Source organism: Heteronotia binoei, chromosome 3, assembly GCF_032191835.1.
Source record: "Heteronotia binoei isolate CCM8104 ecotype False Entrance Well chromosome 3, APGP_CSIRO_Hbin_v1, whole genome shotgun sequence".
NCBI lineage: Eukaryota > Metazoa > Chordata > Lepidosauria > Squamata > Gekkonidae > Heteronotia > Heteronotia binoei.
In genome coordinates this window covers 103,938,150-103,957,995 of record NC_083225.1, presented here as the reverse complement: position 1 = coordinate 103,957,995, position 19,846 = coordinate 103,938,150, and the positions used below count along the sequence as shown (strand labels likewise).

Sequence of the window (19,846 nt, the reverse complement as noted above, 5' to 3'; positions counted from 1 at the left end):
AGTCGCTTTCACCTCCCTCCAATTAATGTTTCTTCATCCAATTGTAGAATTTTTCCCAGTTTTTAGAAATATCGCCTTCTGGCACCCCCTTCAACCGGTTAGATAATACATCCATTTCAGCGGTGTGTAAAATTTTATCGATGATCTCCGCCCGAGATGGGGAAGTTTCCTGTCTCCAATAGCTAGCAAACATGATTCTTGCCGCCGTTAAGATATAAACAGTTAGGTACTCATCTTCCTGTGGAACCTCCTTTCTAACCATCGATAATAGCATCACCTCTGGTTTCATCTGTATATTAATATTTAAAATTTCCTTTAACAGTTCGTGGATTTTAACCCAGAATTTTTTTGCAGTCTTACACAACCACCAAATATGATAAAATGTGGCTATTGTTTCTGTACACTTCCAACACATGAGTGATACTTTTTTTATTAAATTTGGATAATTGTATCGGGGTGATGTGCCACCTGTGAAATAGTTTAAAGAAATTCTCTCTGTAATTGACTGGTTTAAGGATCTTGTAGTTTATTTTCCAGAAAAGGGACCACTGATCTAAGTTAATATTTTTCCCTAAGTTTTTAGCCCACCTTATCATAGTTTCTTTGACGGTTTCATCTTCTAACTTTATTTGGATCATATAGTTATATACCTTTTAAATAACTTTATCTTTATCCAAATAGAGTATCTTATCCAAGTCAAAATTGTCTTTAGTAAAGCCTCTTATTTTATCCTTATTATATTTAGCTCTTTTCAATAAGCCTAATTTCGCTGTCTTCAGAGCCTCCTGGGCTCAGATATTAATTTTTAAAGTTTTTATTTTTTCCAAAATGGCGGTCGCGACTTTCTGCCTCACTTTAAAAAAAATTTCCTTTTTCCTCTAGAGGCTTTTAAAATAGTTATTAACAGTAATGTCCAATATTATTTACCTTATAATCTTCACCTCTGTCGGCTCCAATTTTTAATGTCCTTAACACTTTAAAAATTTTATTTAATTTTTAGCCTCCTAGCAATGGCTGCCAATGTTTTTCTATGATATTATAGTCCTAGAGTAGGCTGGCTTCAATGATTTCCCTTTTCCTTCCGATACTTCCTGCTTTGCTTGCCACCAAATCCCGTTTTCTCTGGTAGAGAGATCTCACGATGCTTGACGTATTTCCTGTGTTGGCTGTGGGAGCTGCAAGTCTATGACGATGGGGCTTTTTCTCCAAAACCGCAACTAGACCAAACAATAAATTCCTTTCCACTTTTTAACACTGTCTTTTAAATTTACAAAGTCCAAATTTCGCTCTTTCTCCCCTTCTTCTTCCAAGCTTTCTAGATTTCAATTTCCCACCTTCTGATTTTATTTTGTTTAATTTTAATTAGTCCCGGAATGAAAGATAGCCATCTGTACCTTTTCTGTAGTTATCCAGATCAACACCGGTCTTGTATAGCTTTATATATTTAGCAGTATCAAAGAAGATTAGGATCCTGTCGAGCTTAGGTCAAATAAATGACTCTGGGAACTTCTGCAGATGATGAAAATGCAACTCGTCTCTGGAGATCCCTCAAAGCCTCAAAAGAGCCCCCCCTCCCCGGACTCCCTTTTAGCCAAGGTAAATCTCCTCAAAGTTTCCTGTGCATATTTTGGACTGATCATATTAATTAGACTATCAGTATTATTAATATAATACTGGCTAGGGGCCGTGAAATTTTGGTTGACTATTACTGTAAATGATGGCTTATCCCAAGTCCAGGAAAAAATAGAATGTTCCTGTTTCCACCTCAATAACAATCTTGCCAACTGTGAACTGAATGTCTACCTCCATAGCACCCAACTTACACAAAATCATATACCTAAGTCCTTTAGCATTACCCTGGACTGGACTTTGAGCTATAAACACCACCTTACCAATGCAGCAGCAAAAATATACAGGTGAAACAGCCTTTTTAAAAAAATTATGGAGTACACCACAATTATGTGGTGCATCTGCTACAACACTTAGATGCTGAGCTTTAGGGCTGGTGTACAGTACTGCAGGATATGGTGCTTCAGTGTGCCTCTACAGCTCCCATGTCCACAAACTTGATGTCCAATTCCATACAACAATGAGAACCATCAGTGGATGTATTAAGCACACTCCAACCTATTGGGTACCCACGTTGTGCCACATCGCTCCCCTGCATCTCTGAAGACAAGATGCTCTTATTTGTGAATATAGAATGATCACTAAAAACAGAGATTTGCCCATCCACAAAGACATGGCTGACATGGGCCTATCCAAAATAAGATCCCAACACCCAGCAATAAGATATGCACAAATTCTGCAATCACAAAATTTCATTCTAGGAAATGAATTGTTGCAAACATGGATGTAATCAGTTCCACCTGATATCCATAACTGAATAAACACCAAGAGGCCTGCAGGATTTGACTTGTCACGTAAAATATGGAAGATGGCTAATAGAATACAAACAGGCTTTGGTAGTTGCGCACACCTGTCATTTAAATGGGGTAAAATACCAGGGCCCAAATGCAATTTTGGTGCAGCCCATCGAACTGTTTTCCATCTGTCACAGCAATGTGAGCATTGTGCTTTCCAGGGTGACGCTTTGAACTCTCCCTAGCTGCAACTGAGCGGATTAAAATTTTAGATATTAGTATTTAGAGAACTGCTCAATTGGCCTGCATATCTGTTGTAGCAAATTGGTTACATGTTTTTATTATAATATTATATTTCTTGTGTGTTACTCTTGCCATAAAAGAATAGCAATTAGTATATTACTAAAGAAGAAGATGAAGACCCCACCCTTCTCGCTGAATCAGAGCAGTTTACAATCTCCTTTATCTTCTCCCCTCACACCAGCCACTCTGTGAAGTAGATGGTAACATACATGCCTCAGAATGCTTCCTAATTTCTAGTGTATCTTCCCAAATATTTTCGGACAATTTTTTTTTTACAAAATCAGATCCCCCCCTCCCCCCCCCGGCATTAGGTATATTGCAAAATAATAATAATAATAATAATAATAATAATAATAATAATAATAATAATAATAATAATAATAATAATAAGCACTAGAAATTAGATTCCTTTTAGGAGTTTTAGTCATCTAGTACCCAAACTTCTCTGGCAAGTGCAATTAAGTAACATGGAGGGGAGAGGGACATACATCCCAAAAGATGAAATGATATTCAATAAACCCACATGGTTCCTCGCCAGATTGTTTCTTCTGATCTCTCTTTGAATCCCACAATAAGCAAAGTCAGCAAGACAAGCAGCCCATAAATCGAAGTGAGGCCTTAAAAGGTATTCAGTGTGTTTTGCTGTTCCTTAAATCTGCTCACAGAGATCGCAGGTAGTGACTTGGGACTGAACTACCCACTGAGCAGATAATTTACTGCCAGATCAGTCAGTTCTATCCAGGGCTGTCTCGAGCTACAGATCCACCGAAAAGAATGGTTTTCCCTAGCTTTTAGTTCATTGCTGTGCCATGCCCAGAGGAGTCACATGGCTGTGTGTCACATCCAATACAGTTTTGCATGTGTGGGGCAAACACAGTCAATGCACAGCAAACGAGAGGGAAGTGAAAGGCGGAAAGGGGAGAAAGATTGCCTCAAGTCTGAAATAAAAGCATTCACAAAATGTGGCTATGTTAGGGATCTGAGTCTGATCTGTTGTACCTGCTGCCTGGGTCTTTTTCCGGGCCCGAGCCCGCGACGCCAGCGGCGGCGGCGGCACTGGCGGCAGCTGCTGCTGCCTGTGTCTGTTCCCGGGCCTGGGCCCGCGACGGCAGCGGCGGCGGCGGCACTGGCGGCGGCTGCTCCTGCCTGTGTCTGTTCCCGGGCCCGGGGCGGCAGCGGAGGCGGCGGCACTGGCGGCGGCTGCTGCTGCCTGGGTCTGTTCACAGGCCTGGGCCCGCGGCGGCAGCGGAGGCGGCGGCACTGGCGGCTGCCTGTGTCTGTTCCCGGACCCGGGCCCGCGGCGGCAGCGGAGGCGGCGGCACTGGCGGCGGCTGCTGCTGCCTGAGTCTGTTCACGGGCCCGGGCCCGCGGCGGCAGCGGAGGCGGCGGTACTGGCGGCTGCTGCTGCCTGTGTCTGTTCCCGGGCCCGAGCCAGCAGCGGCGGCACTGGCGGCGGCTGCTGCCTGTGTCTGTGCCCGGGTCAGCGGCGGCGGCACTGGCGGCAGCTGCTGCTGCCTGTGTCTGTTCCCGGGCCCGCGACGGCAGCGGCGGCGGCACTGGCGGTGGCGGCTGCTGCCTGTGTCTGTGCCCGGGCCCGTGACGGCGGCGGCGGCACTGGCGGCGGCTGCCGCCTGTGTCTGCGCCGGGGCCCGGGTCAGCGGCGGCGGCGCTGGTGTTGCTGCGGCGCCCCTGTGAGGGGGAAGCGCCATCCCTCCCCCCGCTTCCAGATTTTTGGAGCGCGGGAGAGGAGGCTGCAAAACTGGGGGTCCCCCGCCAGGGCGGGGGATTTGGGAAGCCTATGGGGAGATGATGTCTGCCAGCTGGAAATTAATTGTAAAGCAGGAGATTTCCAGGCCCTACTGAAAGCTGGCAACCCTATGTACCCAGTAATACACTCTGAATCTCAGCAAGAAAGGTGGAATATAAACAAAGTATATTAATTAACGAACTGGCAGCAATTCTCCAAGAGCTCAGAGAGAGGTCTTTCCCAACCCTGCGACTGGAAATCTTTTAGCAGCAGTTGATAAGAATTGAACCTCATACTTCCTTGTATAGAATTTTTTTTGTTTAACCACTGAGCTAAAACCCAGTAGTTAAAGTGTGTCCTATACACCATTTTAATTTAGTTTATGCCAACTGCAATATTAAATGGGGGAGAAATGTAAGAAAAATTATTTTGCCAAATAAATTGCCAAATAAATTGAAATTACAATTTACTTGCGATATAGAGTTGCTGGGTCTTTTTTTATAGCAGGAGATCTCCCACTAGCAGCTGCTGCCTTACACTGCTGCTGGTAGGTTTTCCAGGGGACAAGTAAAACAAAAATCACCATTATGTCAACTACATGATATCATTCCCTGGAGCAACTCTGGAAATTACATCATGTTGTTCTAGGATTCAGTGGAATTTCTCCTAAATCCTAGAATGACATGATATCACTTCCAGGTTCATCCTAGAAATGGTGCCATGCTGTTGATGGATCACACACCCATGTTCCCACTTGGCAACTGTATTTGTGAAACATAAGTAAATGCAGAACAAATAAAAATCAATACAATTTATTTGTCTGAGTATGCTAACAGGCTATATTAACAGTTTATAATGGGGTATATACAAGGGCCAATTAGTTGTAAAGCAGATGCGGTAATTTATACAACATTTAGTGTTTATACAAATGAAAGCCATATTCATTTCAAACAATTGTTTGGATACCCTATGGTATCCAGGTACTTAACTACCACTCTGCCATGTTGCTCATTGGATGACCTTGGGCCAGTCTCTCTCTCAGTCCAACTCAATCACAGAGTGCTTGTTTGTAAAATGGAAAGAGAGGAAAAAATGTACAGTGCCCTAAGCTCATTGGAGAAAGGGTGGAATAAAAGTGTTCTAAAGATCTTTATTAAAGCTGTTTCTGAAGTTATTTCATTTATTTCATGCTTTTGAGCTGTGCTGCTGGAGAAGAATCTTGAGAGTCCCTTGGACTGCAAGAAGATCAAATCAGTCAGTCCTAAGGGAAATCAACCCTGATTGTTCCCTGGAAGGTCAGATGCTGAAGCTGAAGCTCAAATACTTTGGCCACCAAATGAGAAGGGAGCAGGGTGGATAAAAATCAATGATTTTTTAAAAAAATCAAAAAAAAATCAGATTTTTTAAATTAAATCGGATTTTTTAAATTTAAATTGGATTTTTTTAAATAAAATGCTTTTTGAAGAAAATATATTATCATTCAAAGGTTATTCCATCATGAAATAAGGATTAGCTTTTAATTCTGAAGCATAAGGCTATATATTCATGCAATGTTTAAAATTTTTGGTAATAAAATCTATTAATCCATTCACAATGTCATGCACTTCCAGACGTTTCTGTAAGATTACTGGGCAGTTTCTCTGTCTACAGGATATTATCACAGAACACAGATGCTTGGTTTTGCAGTTCTCAAAACTGTAATTTGTGTCTGCAGAGATCATATGCCTCTTCTACACAGAAAAAATGTTATAAAATGAACAGTTGAGAAAAAGATCTTAATCTCATTGTTCTACAAACCTATGTACACAGAATCAACCCCTTAAGTGCTAAGTTTCAAAAAGTTCAATTAACAGAAAAAGATTGCTTGGAGTGGAATAGATCTGCACAAGAACAAACTTAAGTGGGAGGAGGGAGGGGCAAGCAGTAAAAATGAAAGTGAAACTTTTTGAACAGATTACTCCACAAGACTTTGGATCTTTTGTGTATATAACCTAAGGTTTATCACATTATTCCTTCCCTGGAGGAGAAAACCTATAATGGCAGCAGGCCATAGTATTACAAATCAATATTTTTATATAACTCTAAAAGTAATATTGATAAGGTAGAGGAAATTAGGTCTCATTTTGTTATAGAACATCTGGTTGTACATAACAGAAAATGTAGCTGAACCACAAGGTCAACGGTTATGCGAAAGGAAGCATTGCTTAGCCGCAAAAGGGTATAGTGCGAGGCTTATATTCTATGCTGAAGAGTGGGGAAACGAAACCTAAAGTGTGCCAGAAAGGGGAAAAAAACAAAACTTAAGGTCTAACAGCCGTACAAGCACCACACGTATCTGAAGGAAATAGGAGGGGGGAAACATGGGGTGCACGCATGATAGCTTGAACGGGATAGGGCAGAAAGATTATGAGGCTGTTGGCTAATTGGTCAGCACAGCCAGCCTAGGCGTGTCAGGGGTGGCTTAAATTGAGCTGTCTTGCGACAAAGACTTCAGAGATTTGGGTGGGTTTACTTGCCCTGATTTTTTGCCCGCCCCAAAACCACTAATTTTGGAAGGGGTGTTGAAAGACCTGAGTCAGATTGAGGTGACAAAAGAGGAGGTCCTACAACTGATAGACAAATTAAAGACTAATAAGTCACCGGGTCCGGATGGCATACATCCAAGAGTTCTGAAAGAACTCAAAGTTGAACTTGTGGATCTTCTAACAAAAATCTGTAATCTTTCATTGAAATCTGCCTCCGTTCCTGAGGACTGGAAGGTAGCAAATGTCACCCCCATCTTTCAAAAGGGTTCCAGAGGAGATCCGGGAAATTACAGGCCAGTCAGTCTGACTTCAATACCGGGAAAGTTGGTAGAAAGCATTATCAAGAACAGAATGAGTAGGCACATTGATGAACACAGGTTATTGAGGAAGACTCAGCATGGGTTCTGTAAGGGAAGATCTTGCCTCACAAACCTGTTACATTTCTTTGAGGGGGTGAACAAACATGTGGACAAAGGAGACCCGATAGATGTTGTTTACCTTGACTTCCAGAAAGCTTTTGATAAAGTTCCTCATCAAAGGCTCCTTAGAAAGCTTGAGAGTCATGGAATAAAAGGACAGATCCTCTTGTGGATCAAAAACTGGCTGAGTAATAGGAAGCAGAGAGTGAGTATAAATGGGCAGTCTTCGCAGTGGAGGACGGTAAGCAGTGGGGTGCCACAGGGCTCGGTACTGGGTCCCATGCTCTTTAACTTGTTCATAAATGATTTAGAGGTGGGAGTGAGCAGTGAAGTGGCCAAGTTTGCGGATGACACTAAATTGTTCAGGGTGGTGAGAACCAGAGAGAATTGTGAGGAACTCCAAAGGGATCTGTTGAGGCTGGGTGAGTGGGCGTCAACGTGGCAGATGCGGTTCAATGTGGCCAAGTGCAAAGTAATGCACATTGGAGCCAAGAATCCCAGCTACAAATACAAGTTGATGGGGTGTGAACTGGCAGAGACTGACCAAGAGAGAGATCTTGGGGTCGTGGTAGATAACTCACTGAAAATGTCAAGACAGTGTGCATTTGCAATAAAAAAAAGGCCAACACCATGCTGGGAATTATTAGGAAGGGAATTGAAAACAAATCAGCCAGTATCATAATGCCCCTGTAGAAATCGATGGTGCGGTCTCATTTGGAGTACTGAGTGCAGTTCTGGTCGCCGCACCTCAAAAAGGATATTATAGCATTGGAGAAAGTCCAGAAAAGGGCAACTAGAATGATTAAAGGGCTGGAACACTTTCCCTATGAAGAAAGGTTGAAACGCTTGGGACTCTTTAGCTTGGAGAAACGTCGACTGCGGGGTGACATGATAGAGGTTTACAAGATAATGCATGGGATGGAGAAAGTAGAGAAAGAAGTACTTTTCTCCCTTTCTTACAATACAAGAACTCGTGGGCATTCGATGAAATTGCTGAGCAGACAGGTTAAAACGGATAGAAGGAAGTACTTTTTCACCCAAAGGGTGATTAACATGTGGAATTCACTGCCACGGGAGGTGGTGGCGGCCACAAGCATAGCCACCTTCAAGAGGGGTTTAGATAAAAATATGGAGCAGAGGTCCATCAGTGGCTATTAGCCACAGTGTGTGTGTGTGTGTGTGTGTATATATATATATATATAAATTTATATATATATAAATTTTTGCCACTGTGTGACACAGAGTGTTGGACTGGATGGGCCATTGGCCTGATCTAACATGGCTTCTCTTATGTCCTTATGTTCTCCGTGCTTTGCAAACCACGAAATAAACATTTGCTTCTTTGACCCACTCGTCCAGAACTCCTTTCTTCTAAATAGATTGGCCTTCTGGCCGTAACAATATGAACAGATGTTATTCTAAAAACAAAATCATCTAATTGTGAATATTAAGGTTAAGCAAAAATGAGTCTTTATGTAGAAAACATATTTAAATCAAGTCTTAATGACTAGTAATTTAAATCGTGATTTAAATCAATTTGATTTAAATCAAATCCACCCTGGAAGGGAGCACTCTCTGGAGAGGATCCTGATGCTGGGAAAGACAGAAGACAAAAGAAGAAGGGAATGGTAAAAGATGAGATGGCTGGACAGCATTACTGATGTAACTAACACAAATTTGAGCAGACTTCAGAGGATGGTGGAAGACAGGAGGGCCTGGCATAACTTGGTCCATGGGGTTGCAAAGAGTCGGACTCGACTGTGCGACTGAACAACAAACAAAAGATCATCACAATAACAATAATGTCTTTATTTTATACATGAACAATGAGACCACAGCTACGTCTTCTGAGTCCATCAAAAGATCATGGAGCTTAACCTGGATCCGAGTCCAGGGAAGAAATAAGAGAAAGTATTGGTCACGTGTTATTTATTGGTCACCTCATGATTGTAAGTTATTATCTGACAACTTCAGGGACAAACCCCTCCCCCCATTTTATTTTAAAATATTTGGGCAACAGCAGAGATTTACAAAATTGTCATTAGTGCTGTTGGATCAGTCTTTCCTGCTTTTCGCCCATTCCCCTTCATGTCAGTCATAGTATTTCCCCCTCAGTTTTGCAGCACATACTTGCTACATGTAGATGGGCGCCATCCCTGGGTGGGTGAACCTGGCCAGATTTGTGCCTTCTAAACCCTGACAATTCTATCTGAAGACTGAGATGTGGAGATTCTAAATTCTCTGAATTATATATTTCACTAGGAATAAGGCCTCTTAGAAATACAACAGCAAGTGCGCTCCTACCCTTGCTGTCTTCCCACCCACCCAAGTGAAGGCATTCACTCCCTCCCACCTCAAGGGGAGCTGATTTCTGCCACCTGGAGGGCAGTTGTAATTCTGAGTGATCTTCAGTCTTCTCCTAGAGATTGGCAACAGTGGTTTCCCAGGAGGAAATGACTGGTTTGGAGGGTGCAGTGTATGGCCATTGTACCTGTCTGAGGACCAACCCCTCCTCAAACCCCACCCTTTAAATCTCCAGGAATTTCCTAACCTGGAGTTGGCTACCCTATCTCCTTCCCTTTATCTGCCCCTCTGACTTCAGCTTTCCATTTCCTCTCCCCTCTCTGCAGATTCTATCTAGGAAAAGGACAGTCTTTCTCCACAGTGGTGGGGACCAAAGCAGCTTACATCATTTTCCTCTCCCCATTTTGATCTGAATAACAACCCTGTAAGGCAGGTTAGAATGAAAGTCTGTGACAGGTCCAAAATCATCCAGTCAGCTTCCACAGCAAGAACCTGGGTCTGGCAGACCCCATTCTGAAGCGCTAACTCTTATGCCCTCCTCAAACTCCACCACAAAATCTGCAGGAATTTCCCATTAACCTGGAACTGGCATCCCTACTCAGGACTGGTCCCAATGAGTTCTCCCTCAGAGACCTTTAGTAATAGCTTTCAGACCAACTCTCTCTCTCTGATAATGTTGTTGTTCTTAAGCTCAGGACTTCAGTCTCTCTCTGACTCTTGCTTTTCCCTCCCTATCTCCCTCCCTGTATCTGGCTTTGTGCTACAGGATGCCATTTCTCCCCCATTTCCATTCCAGAGGAGGATAGGAGGAGTCCTCAGCCATTCAAGGAAGTCCTCAGCCAATCAAGAGAAAGCGTTTCGTTCTCCTCCCTCTCTCAGTCAATCGTGAGAAAGCTTTCTCTATAGCTCTTTCCCTCCTCCTTAGCCAGTTGAGGAAAGGCTTTCTTTCTCTCCTCTGCAAAGCAGGACAACAGGTGGCTTAGCCAATGGGAAAGTAGAGAAATCCAGAAACTGCCATAACCAGGGTTGGTTACTTTTGGCTGGCTAGCAACAGCCATTCAGGCAGGAGAGGAGCAGAGTCAACCAATGAGTTCTCCCTCAAAGACCAAAGTAGGACTTGAAAGGGCTTCCCCCACAGCGTTTTATTGAGAGAACCAAGCTTGATTACATTTTACTAAGAGAAGCAAGGTTAGTTACCTAGCAGCATCCACTGCCTAGCAGTTTCCCCAGAGGGCCAATCCTATCCTGGGGCAGCACTGTGTGTGGGAGAGCAAAGTCAGCCAACAATGCAATGCAAGAGCAGTTGACTGATGGTTTGATGGGCCAAAAGTTGATGCACCGTCCCAACGGATCAGGGTGCTCTATTTTGCCACCACAAAAGGGCTTTTATTAGATTATGAGGATAGATTACATTTCAGTTAACCAGAAAAATATGAAATGTGGAAGCATGCTGTAAACAATGGACACAACACAGCACTGGATGTATTAAAAATTAGACTTGCACAAGACACTAAAAGCTAATAATCACATGAGCTACAAGAGTGTGGTCATGTGTGGCATAATGTATTTGAGTTGTGTTGAAGACAGAGGGCAAGTTCAGTGAATTTTCCTCAGCACCACACACTATTCTGATTTGTCCCTATTTTACATGCAGCAGATGACTGTTACCCTTTCTAAGCATCCCAGTTCTACACCTTTACTCATGACCCAATCTGTAGTACTTATTTCCTAATAAACAGGACTGCATGACTTCAATTCATCAATTTTTACTTGGAAATAAATTTTATTTTGATGGAACTTTGTTAAAATATGTATGGTTGAGATTCCAGTGCAAGCCCCAGCATGGTGTTCTGTCCTAGTATTTTAGCTCTAATTAATGCCACTAATACAATTTAATTACCAGTCTGTAAACCCTGGGGATTAGACTATAAAACCTCTTATGAAAGCTAGTTACTAAAGGTACGCAATGCTCCCCCAAAAAACCTTCAGTGAGGTGTTTTTGTAAAATTGGGTAGGGTTATAAGTATTCCAATTTGCATGACAAGCCTTCATTATTTTGAATGGAAACTGAGCTCAGTCAACCAACTTAGTGGCACATTTTTAAACATTGGCAACCACCTTTTGACAAAAGTTCCATTTTGTCTTTCACAAACAGAAACAGACTTGAAAAACAAAGGCTGCGAATATCTCAATTGGAAACCTAAAAAATACGTAATTAATGCAAATATCTCTCACAATTATCCAAATATTGAGTGGCAATGTGCTCCTACTTCCATTAATAAAGGTTTAAAATTTCATTTGGAAGTATAGCCACATCCAAGGGTTGGTAGTCCCACATGCTCCAGAAGAGATGCCAGCAAGGAAGGGAACAAGGCTGAGGTCATGCCTAGAAGGCTCCAGCAGCAACATTAAGACATGGTGGGCTCAGATAACAGGCTGCACCTATGCAAGCAGGCAGAGGTGCCTCTTAAACCATCAGAGAGCAGGGCAGGAAAAGGAGGGCTCAGCCAGGGAGGGCACTGACCCAGATTCCCTTCAATCACCAGCTTCCCCCAAAGAGAGGGCATTGAGGGAGGTCAGGGTCAGCCCATGCACCACCAGAAATCCTTCATTAAACAAACCCAGGGAAGGCCAGGGAGGACGGTCCACACCAATTCCATAAAGGATTGGAGGGAGGCAACAAGGAGAAGGGTGAAGGCAACCCTCCTCCTTCCCCTATTCTCAGGGTTTTCCTGGGGTAAAACCTACAAAAAAGGACACCATGGAGAGTGTTACAGTCCCAGACTCTATCCCACCACTGATTGAGCCTGACAAGATATAAGTTTTGTGATGCAAACAACAAACTAGGTAACTGCTCCTATCACCGTCAATTATTACTTCAAAGAGGATTAATAAAGATTTGACAATGGGGATTTATTGATTTATTTTATTTTATTTATATCCCACCCTCCCCACCGAAGCAGGCTTAGGACAGCTACTGACTACAGAATTAGCTACTGATTGCAGAATAATAATTTCAGCTGAAAATCCACTGAAAGGGATTTTAAATGTCTGGAAAGATAAAAGATAATTTATTAAAATCTGTGCTTTTGGGGAAGGGTTGCCAGTCCCCAGTTGGGGTGGGGGATCCCCCGATATTGAGCCCCTCCCCCACTTTAGGACTATCAGAAAGTGGGGGGAATGGCTGCCCCTTGTTGCTGGGGAATTACCCCTCCACCAAAAAAAAACCCAAGTAAAAAGCCAGAAATAACACAACATGCCTACATCACTCAGAAATGACAGATGAACGTTGGTGACACCAGGGGGCCAATACTCTGGTTTTTGGGCAAAATCTTTGGTAGAATTAGCTTCAAAACATGATGTGCTTCTTCCCTCCTCTCTCCTGGAGCGTCCTGTTAAGTCACCCATTACCACCACAGCTTGACCTTTGGATCTAGCAACTCTATATTGGAGAGATTTTGGTGTAGTGTTTGATGAATTTTCAGAAACTTTTACTCAACATGGTCCACTCTGGTATATGTTAATCAGGGCTCAGCTTTTGTAAGTATATTTATATTGGTTTTGTATCCATTAAACTGTCACGGTTGGCCAACCTTCCCTCTCCCAAGAATCTTGAAAACTGCCGTTTGCAAAGATGCTAACGACTTTCTGTGAGAGGTCCCTTGCAATTTCCCAGAAGTCTTCAATGCTCTCTTGTTAGAGGGAATGACGATTAAACCATTTTAAATATACTGTATAGACAGGATCTTAAAGGAAAATCTGTACTGTGCTCAGAGAAACAGAAAACACTGAGAAAAACAGGAGGTGCAACTGTCAGAAAATAAGCAATCTAATATTTGGCTTACATAACCTTCACTGTAACTGCATCCTCCCCCCTTTGTTTGTAAACTTTCTACTATACCTTTTATTGTGCCTGTGTAGTGCATTTTATTCTACCTTCCATCATTTTGGAGAGCCAGTTTGGTGTAGTGGTTAAGTATGCGGACGCTTATCTGGGAGAACCGGGTTTGATTCCCCACTCCTCCACTTGCACCTGCTGGAATGGCCTTGGGTCAGCCATAGCTCTGGCAGAGGTTGTCCTTGAAAGGGCAGCTGCTGTGAGAGCCCTCTCCAGCCCCACCCACCTCACAGGGTGTCTGTTGTGGGGGAGGAAGGTAAAGGAGATTGTGAGCCGCTCTGAGACTCTTTGGAGTGGAGGGCGGGATATAAATCCAATATCATCTTCTTCTTCTTTATCACCACAGCAATCCTGGGAGGGAAATTAGGCTGAGAGGCAGTGACCAAGGTTCCCCAGCAATTTTCATTAGCAAAGTAGGGATCTGAATTCAGACCTCCCAAATTCTGTTCTGACACTTTAACCATTATACCACAATGGCTGTCACAGGGAAGGGATCGGTGGGGGGGGGGGGGGTGCGGGGTGTGTGTGTGGAGAAGCTGGGCAGATAACTAGTAAATTTTCCTTTCATTCTTCAGGGTGACATTTATTTAGTTGGACAGCAAAAAAACCAAGAAAGACAGTACCAAGTTGGGTGGCACAATCAGTTGCGATGAGTGCCTGCAGGGGCTAAGTAGGACAGAGAGATTCTATATTGCTTCTACATACTAAGTGCCTACACTACCAATATGCAGCCTTAACAATCCAATACTAACAATGCTAAACCAGTACCAAGTGAGCAGAACACCAGGCTTTTAAGAGAAGCAGCAGGACTTGTGCCCAGGCATACCACTGCATACACAGAAAAGTAAAACCAAAAGCACCAGTAGCCAGTTCCCTGGGAGTACTCCACTTTTTTCATGGTTGAAGATTACTTTAATCCCTTGGACAGCCTTTTCTTCCTCTGTAGAAAAAAAGTTGTGCATAAGATGACTCTTTGTAGAGAAAGACTTGCCTGCAGAGTTTCACAGAGACAATAATGAGACTAAGGAGATGCAGACAAGTGGCCAGTCACTGGACAAGGAGGCAGACAAATGGGGGTTTGGGGAAGCTGAACATGGTGCAGCAGTACCCCATTCTCCTTAATAGATCAGCCCCCCTAAATCTAATTATTTTCTTTAGTGCAATTAAGATGGCATCCTAAGGATATTTTCTTGGGAATAAGCCCCGCTGAAGAGCATGAAACTTACTTTGCAGTAGATCTGCTTAAGACTGATCTCCTTGCCTTGCACCTCATCAGCTTCAGAAGCCACACAATATTCCTCTTTCTCTTTCTCACTCTAGGAGGTCTTATTCAGTTACAGTGAACTCTTAATATTAAAAATGAAACTGCTGTGTGAGTTCCCACAGTACAACTTCTAGATATTAATTGCTACTGCCTATTGACACTAATTATTTGCAAAGCACTCCCAATTAACAAAAAGCAACTCCCACATTTAAGCTTCAGTTTTACAATGGATGCACAGAAACATAAAAAGTTATATTATTTAATCACAGAAAATGAAAGAAAAACAAAGGGGCAGCCTATTCACTTTTACACTAAATGCACATTTCAAAAGGAGAAACGAGAATATTTCTTTTGACTAGATTTGTGCTCCAAGGCCATGAACACAATTCATACATGTACTAAAATGGAACATATAATAACAGGTTCTGGGTTTAGTTTCAATTTGGATTCATAACCAGTGGTCTCCAGAATATGTTTCAGAGGCAATTTTTTTATTCTGGAGAAGGGTTCTTCTGTACAATACATTAGCTGAGACAGGTTTTTTTTCCCCACCTGGAGAGAACAGTACTTCTGAACATACCTTCTCACTTTCTGTCATGCTTAGCAGCAAGAAGATAAAGTGTTGTGGATCTAAACAACATGGCTCTGGAGAAAGACCAGCATTTTAAATGATCTTTTTATTTATTAATTCCCCTTTAGATTGGAGCAGCTGAGAGAAATGTACCTTTGTTGGGGGTTTTTTACTGCAGTAATGCCTGGAAAGTATAATATAATAGTATAGTATAATAATGGAAACTAAGAGATAACGGGGCCTTTAAAAAACCCCAAGAGGCAGAACAACCTTGACATTTTACCAAATATATTGTTCTCCAAGAGGTATATAAAAGGGTATAGATCACAGTTTATGTATTGTAATGTAGCTCAAGAGAAATTGTGTTTTCTGTATCTATCATGCTTGCCAGAATGGTGAAGAGATTTTCTACGTGTCTTCATAAACAAAAATGCTGATTTTAAAAAGAGAGTGCTTCTGCTGTGGGAAAACAGCAGCATCTGTTTCAGAATGTCATTTTTTATATATAGCAGCAGCACAGTCAGCTAATCCAGAAACCCGCCTCCAGTTGCCTCCTACAAGTTAATACCAACTGATGCTGCTCATTTTGCCTTCTCCTCTTTATCCAGCGGGCACCTCTCACTAATGCATTATGCTAATAGATCCCAACACCAGCTACACTGGCAAGATACTATAAAGCTGACCGGCTCACACTGTCAGATCTAACTGTGCTTAAGAGCAGAGCTCGGCCAAAACCTTCAGCATTCAGAATGCAATTCTGCTGGTTGATCGCCTTTCGATACCATTCCCATACAAATGCTTTTGTTTTTCTGGGTCATAAGATGTAGCCTGCATTCTCTGCTACAGATGTACTAAAATGGAACATATAATAAAATCAGAGAGGTCACTGAAGCGTGCTGCCTAGTGCCAGTCTCAACCTATTTGCCCAGAGTTTTTCTTGGACTGTTCAATTTCATTTTGCTAGGTACATTTCTTATCTGATGTTCAAAGAGGGCAAATACAGAATGCCAAGTAACAGTATAGCTTGCCTCATGGAGCAGTCACTGCATGATTCCTTCAGGACAAAACCAACAAAGATTGTAATAATTGCAAATATAGTTCAGCAGCAGCTGAGTACTATTTCATGAATATGGCATTAGTTTAATTTTTGTTCTAGCTCATCCCCATTTATGAAGTGCAGCACAGAACAGTTTGATATGCATAGCAATTCAAATACAGAAAGAAATTATACAATCTACTGCTGTAAATTATAGTGCCTGAGTAAGACCTTCTGAAGATGCTGCCTTGCAAACAAGTGAGATCAAACTTACCTGTACCAATGCATTCTCTGTTTTTGATCCCACCTAGTGGAGCAGGCTCTCACATATCTGTCATTTCACATGTGTAAAGCAGAATTTTACAAAAGGAATTTGGTGCAGTTTTTAATGTTTGAAGGATTTTAAAATGCAATTTTAATGCAATGTTATTTTTTATCATGTTTTTAAAAAAGTTTATAATCACTCTGAATAACTGAGATTATTTACCTTCCTGTATTTTTCTATTAATGTATGGAAATATATGCTTACTCTGAGGTCAGTCTTGATTTCAGAGATATAACAGGGAAAGGGTTGAGTAGCGTATGGTGACTGCGTCTGAAAATGGAACATCAGATACAGGTTCCAACCTGCAAGTGCCTTTCTCTACATCACTAAAACTGACAAAAGATCAGAAGAAGTATCCTGGCAAGGTTTCAGTGCTATTGCACTTCCAATAAAATACAAAACTTGGACCACAGCCCCATTTTACTGCTGCAGTTATAACCAGGAGGAAGTGACAAGGCAAAGGAGCATGAAGAAAATAGCATAGAGAGGAACATATGGAAGACAAAAACAGGGCAGCAGGAATTGTTGGCCAGATCATTGTTTCAAAGTACTTCATCTCCGATGGTCTAATTTTTTTTCTGGCCAGAAAAAAGTAGTTATTATTTTTTCCTTTGTAGATAGTAATATATTCTCTGCATTGGCAGGGGTTAGTCTCATGGATGATTCATCGCCATTCATGATAATTAAGATAATAATTGCATTACATTACTATTTTTATTTATCTTATGGGATGGGTTTTTGTGTTCTATTAGAACCCCTCTTATGAACCTCAGTAGTTCCATCTTTCCCTAATAGTTAATGTGACTCAGACAGTATCCAGTATCACAGTGGTGTTATAAGAACACTGCTATTAACACAAGCACTTATAGAACCTGGTTCCCATAGGCTTTAGGACTCACAGCATCAGAAATGTTTTAGCTCTGCTTGTACAGCTCCAATGTCTGAATGTTTTATGGTCTACTGTTTTAATATTGTTTTATATTGACTATTGTGTTTTATGATGCCATTTTGGCTTGTTAGCCACCCTGAGCCTGCTTGCGGGGAGGGTGGGATATAAATTAAAATAAATAAATATTTCCATTGCCACTTTATCAGATTGTAAGGATCTGAAAATACACAAGAGTTCAACTGAAGCCACCAAAATAAAAACAGTCTCTTCTCAATAAAGAACAGCAGATATGTAACATATTAGTAAATTCGGCAATGCTTTTGATATCTGAAATAGGATATAGTTCTTTACCTGGGTAGTTTTTGCTCTTCTGCCATGCATACTGTTGCTATGGCTTATTTTTTGGTGAGTGATCCCTTCAGATAGACAATGAGATTTCCTGCAGGGGAGCGTGTTATAATTACTATAAGAAGGAACATTCTCCATTGTGGTAGGTGAAGTTTTGTGGTTCCCAATGTTTGGGCTACGAGAGACTAAATTCTGACAGTACCCTCGTGGGCCACCATTTGCTGTAGCAGCTGTGTTTTGGGGAGAATACAAATCACTCATGGAATTGGCACGCTGGCAGGTAACCAACTGTTGATGACTATTGCTGGCCTCTCTTCCTCGATTCTCTTCACCATCCTTTTCCTCAGCAGAGCACAAGATTTCTTCATTGCTTGTTAAGTGTTCTTGACTGAGATCAGAAAGTGAAAATTCCAAGCTGTCCTCTCGCCAGATATCTGCAGATTTTGAACGTTTTTTCTTGAAGCTCATAGGCTCCAAGAAAGTGGTCCCATTTGTTGAGTATGGATGTTGCCTGCTACCTCCTTCAGCCAAATATCCATCAGCATAAAGTCTGCCTTCTTCAGAATTAGGCATACTCTGTATGGATGCTGCCATGTGAACAGTACTACTATCCATGCTGTGAGTGACAGAAGAATCTGTATGGTAAGAAACTGGCCTTAAACCCATGTCCACTCTGTCTACCCAAATTGGACTCCCAAAATCCTCCAAGTTGCCTTCTTGGGTAAAAGGCTCCAATCCATTTTCAGCTAATGACTGAGGGATACTGGGAGTACTACTAGATCGAGTGCTTACTTCCGAGTTCCTGTGAATAATTTTTCCTGAAGAAGAATGTCTGGTCCGTCGAGATGCTTTGTTGGAAAGACGAAGTGAGCGTGACGTATGCTTTCGTCCCAGGCTGGCATGTTTCTCTCCATAGAATTGATGTTCTACATTTTGACTCTCTGCATTGCCCATGGTTTTAATGACTGTAATAACAAGAAAACCCATGTTACAAATACAATTTTTGACAAACTTTAGCCCTTTTATGATTTTTCATATCTATATACCTGAAGCTACTGACAAAAAAGTGTTGCTGTCTAACAACATCGTGTTATAAACAATATACAGGCCATCATCTTCTCTTATATATCAACCTAGAAAACAGGGAATGAATTCAGACCAATGTAGGATTACTAATAAAAACTGAGATACAGTCCAATAGTCGAACGGGCCTATGTATGTTCACAGCATTGCAGCCTGCTTTTCTACATAGAAGTCATGACTTGCCAAACAAGTAACCCGGGAATGAAATTGTTTGAAGAATGTTGTCTTTGAGTGTTCATATGTATGACTATGCACATATCATCTTTGCTTTGCTACTGTGAATAATTCAAAGCAAAGTAAGCTAAGATCAATAAACATTTAGATTGCACAAAAAAGCCAATTTATTATCAAAAGAGATTAAACCAATGTGTGCAACAATGAGATAAACTGTGTCCTTAAGATAAACAATGAAAATAACCCTGTCCAGATAAATTGTTTTCTCTGTAACAAAAGAAGGACCAAAAAACAACACAAAAAACTATAAGATATGCCACTCCTCCCTCCTCTTCCAGCCCCATGCATGGCTTCCAAAACATGGCAAGGAACACTGGGACCTGCCTCCCAGTGGCACTGCTCTCCTTAGACTGCAGCCAGCTGATGACATTGTTGGGCCTCATTGGGGCTCCATGCTCTGGTTGTCACCAGTTCCCTCTCTCCCAATTCTGTCTCTGCCACAGCTGTGGCAAAGGCAATTTCCTCCAAGTAAGGAGTGGCTGGGAGATGTTATACCTCTGCCTCTTGCAGCCCCACAGATGGCTTTGGTGCTGCCAG

The 19,846-nt window shown here is 42.0% G+C and overlaps 1 protein-coding gene across 3 annotated transcripts in view; it reads right to left on the bottom strand.

Moving 5' to 3' along the window:
* Nucleotides 1-19,846, bottom strand: part of TIAM1 (TIAM Rac1 associated GEF 1) — a 338,703-nt gene that overhangs the window by 193,912 nt on the left and 124,945 nt on the right. For all 3 annotated transcript variants that reach the window (XM_060234342.1, XM_060234345.1, XM_060234346.1), the window contains one exon: nt 17,996-18,957. In XM_060234342.1, coding sequence (XP_060090325.1) covers nt 17,996-18,946 — 951 coding nt within the window. In that variant the 5' untranslated portion in view covers nt 18,947-18,957. The remainder of the gene's footprint in view (nt 1-17,995; nt 18,958-19,846) is intronic.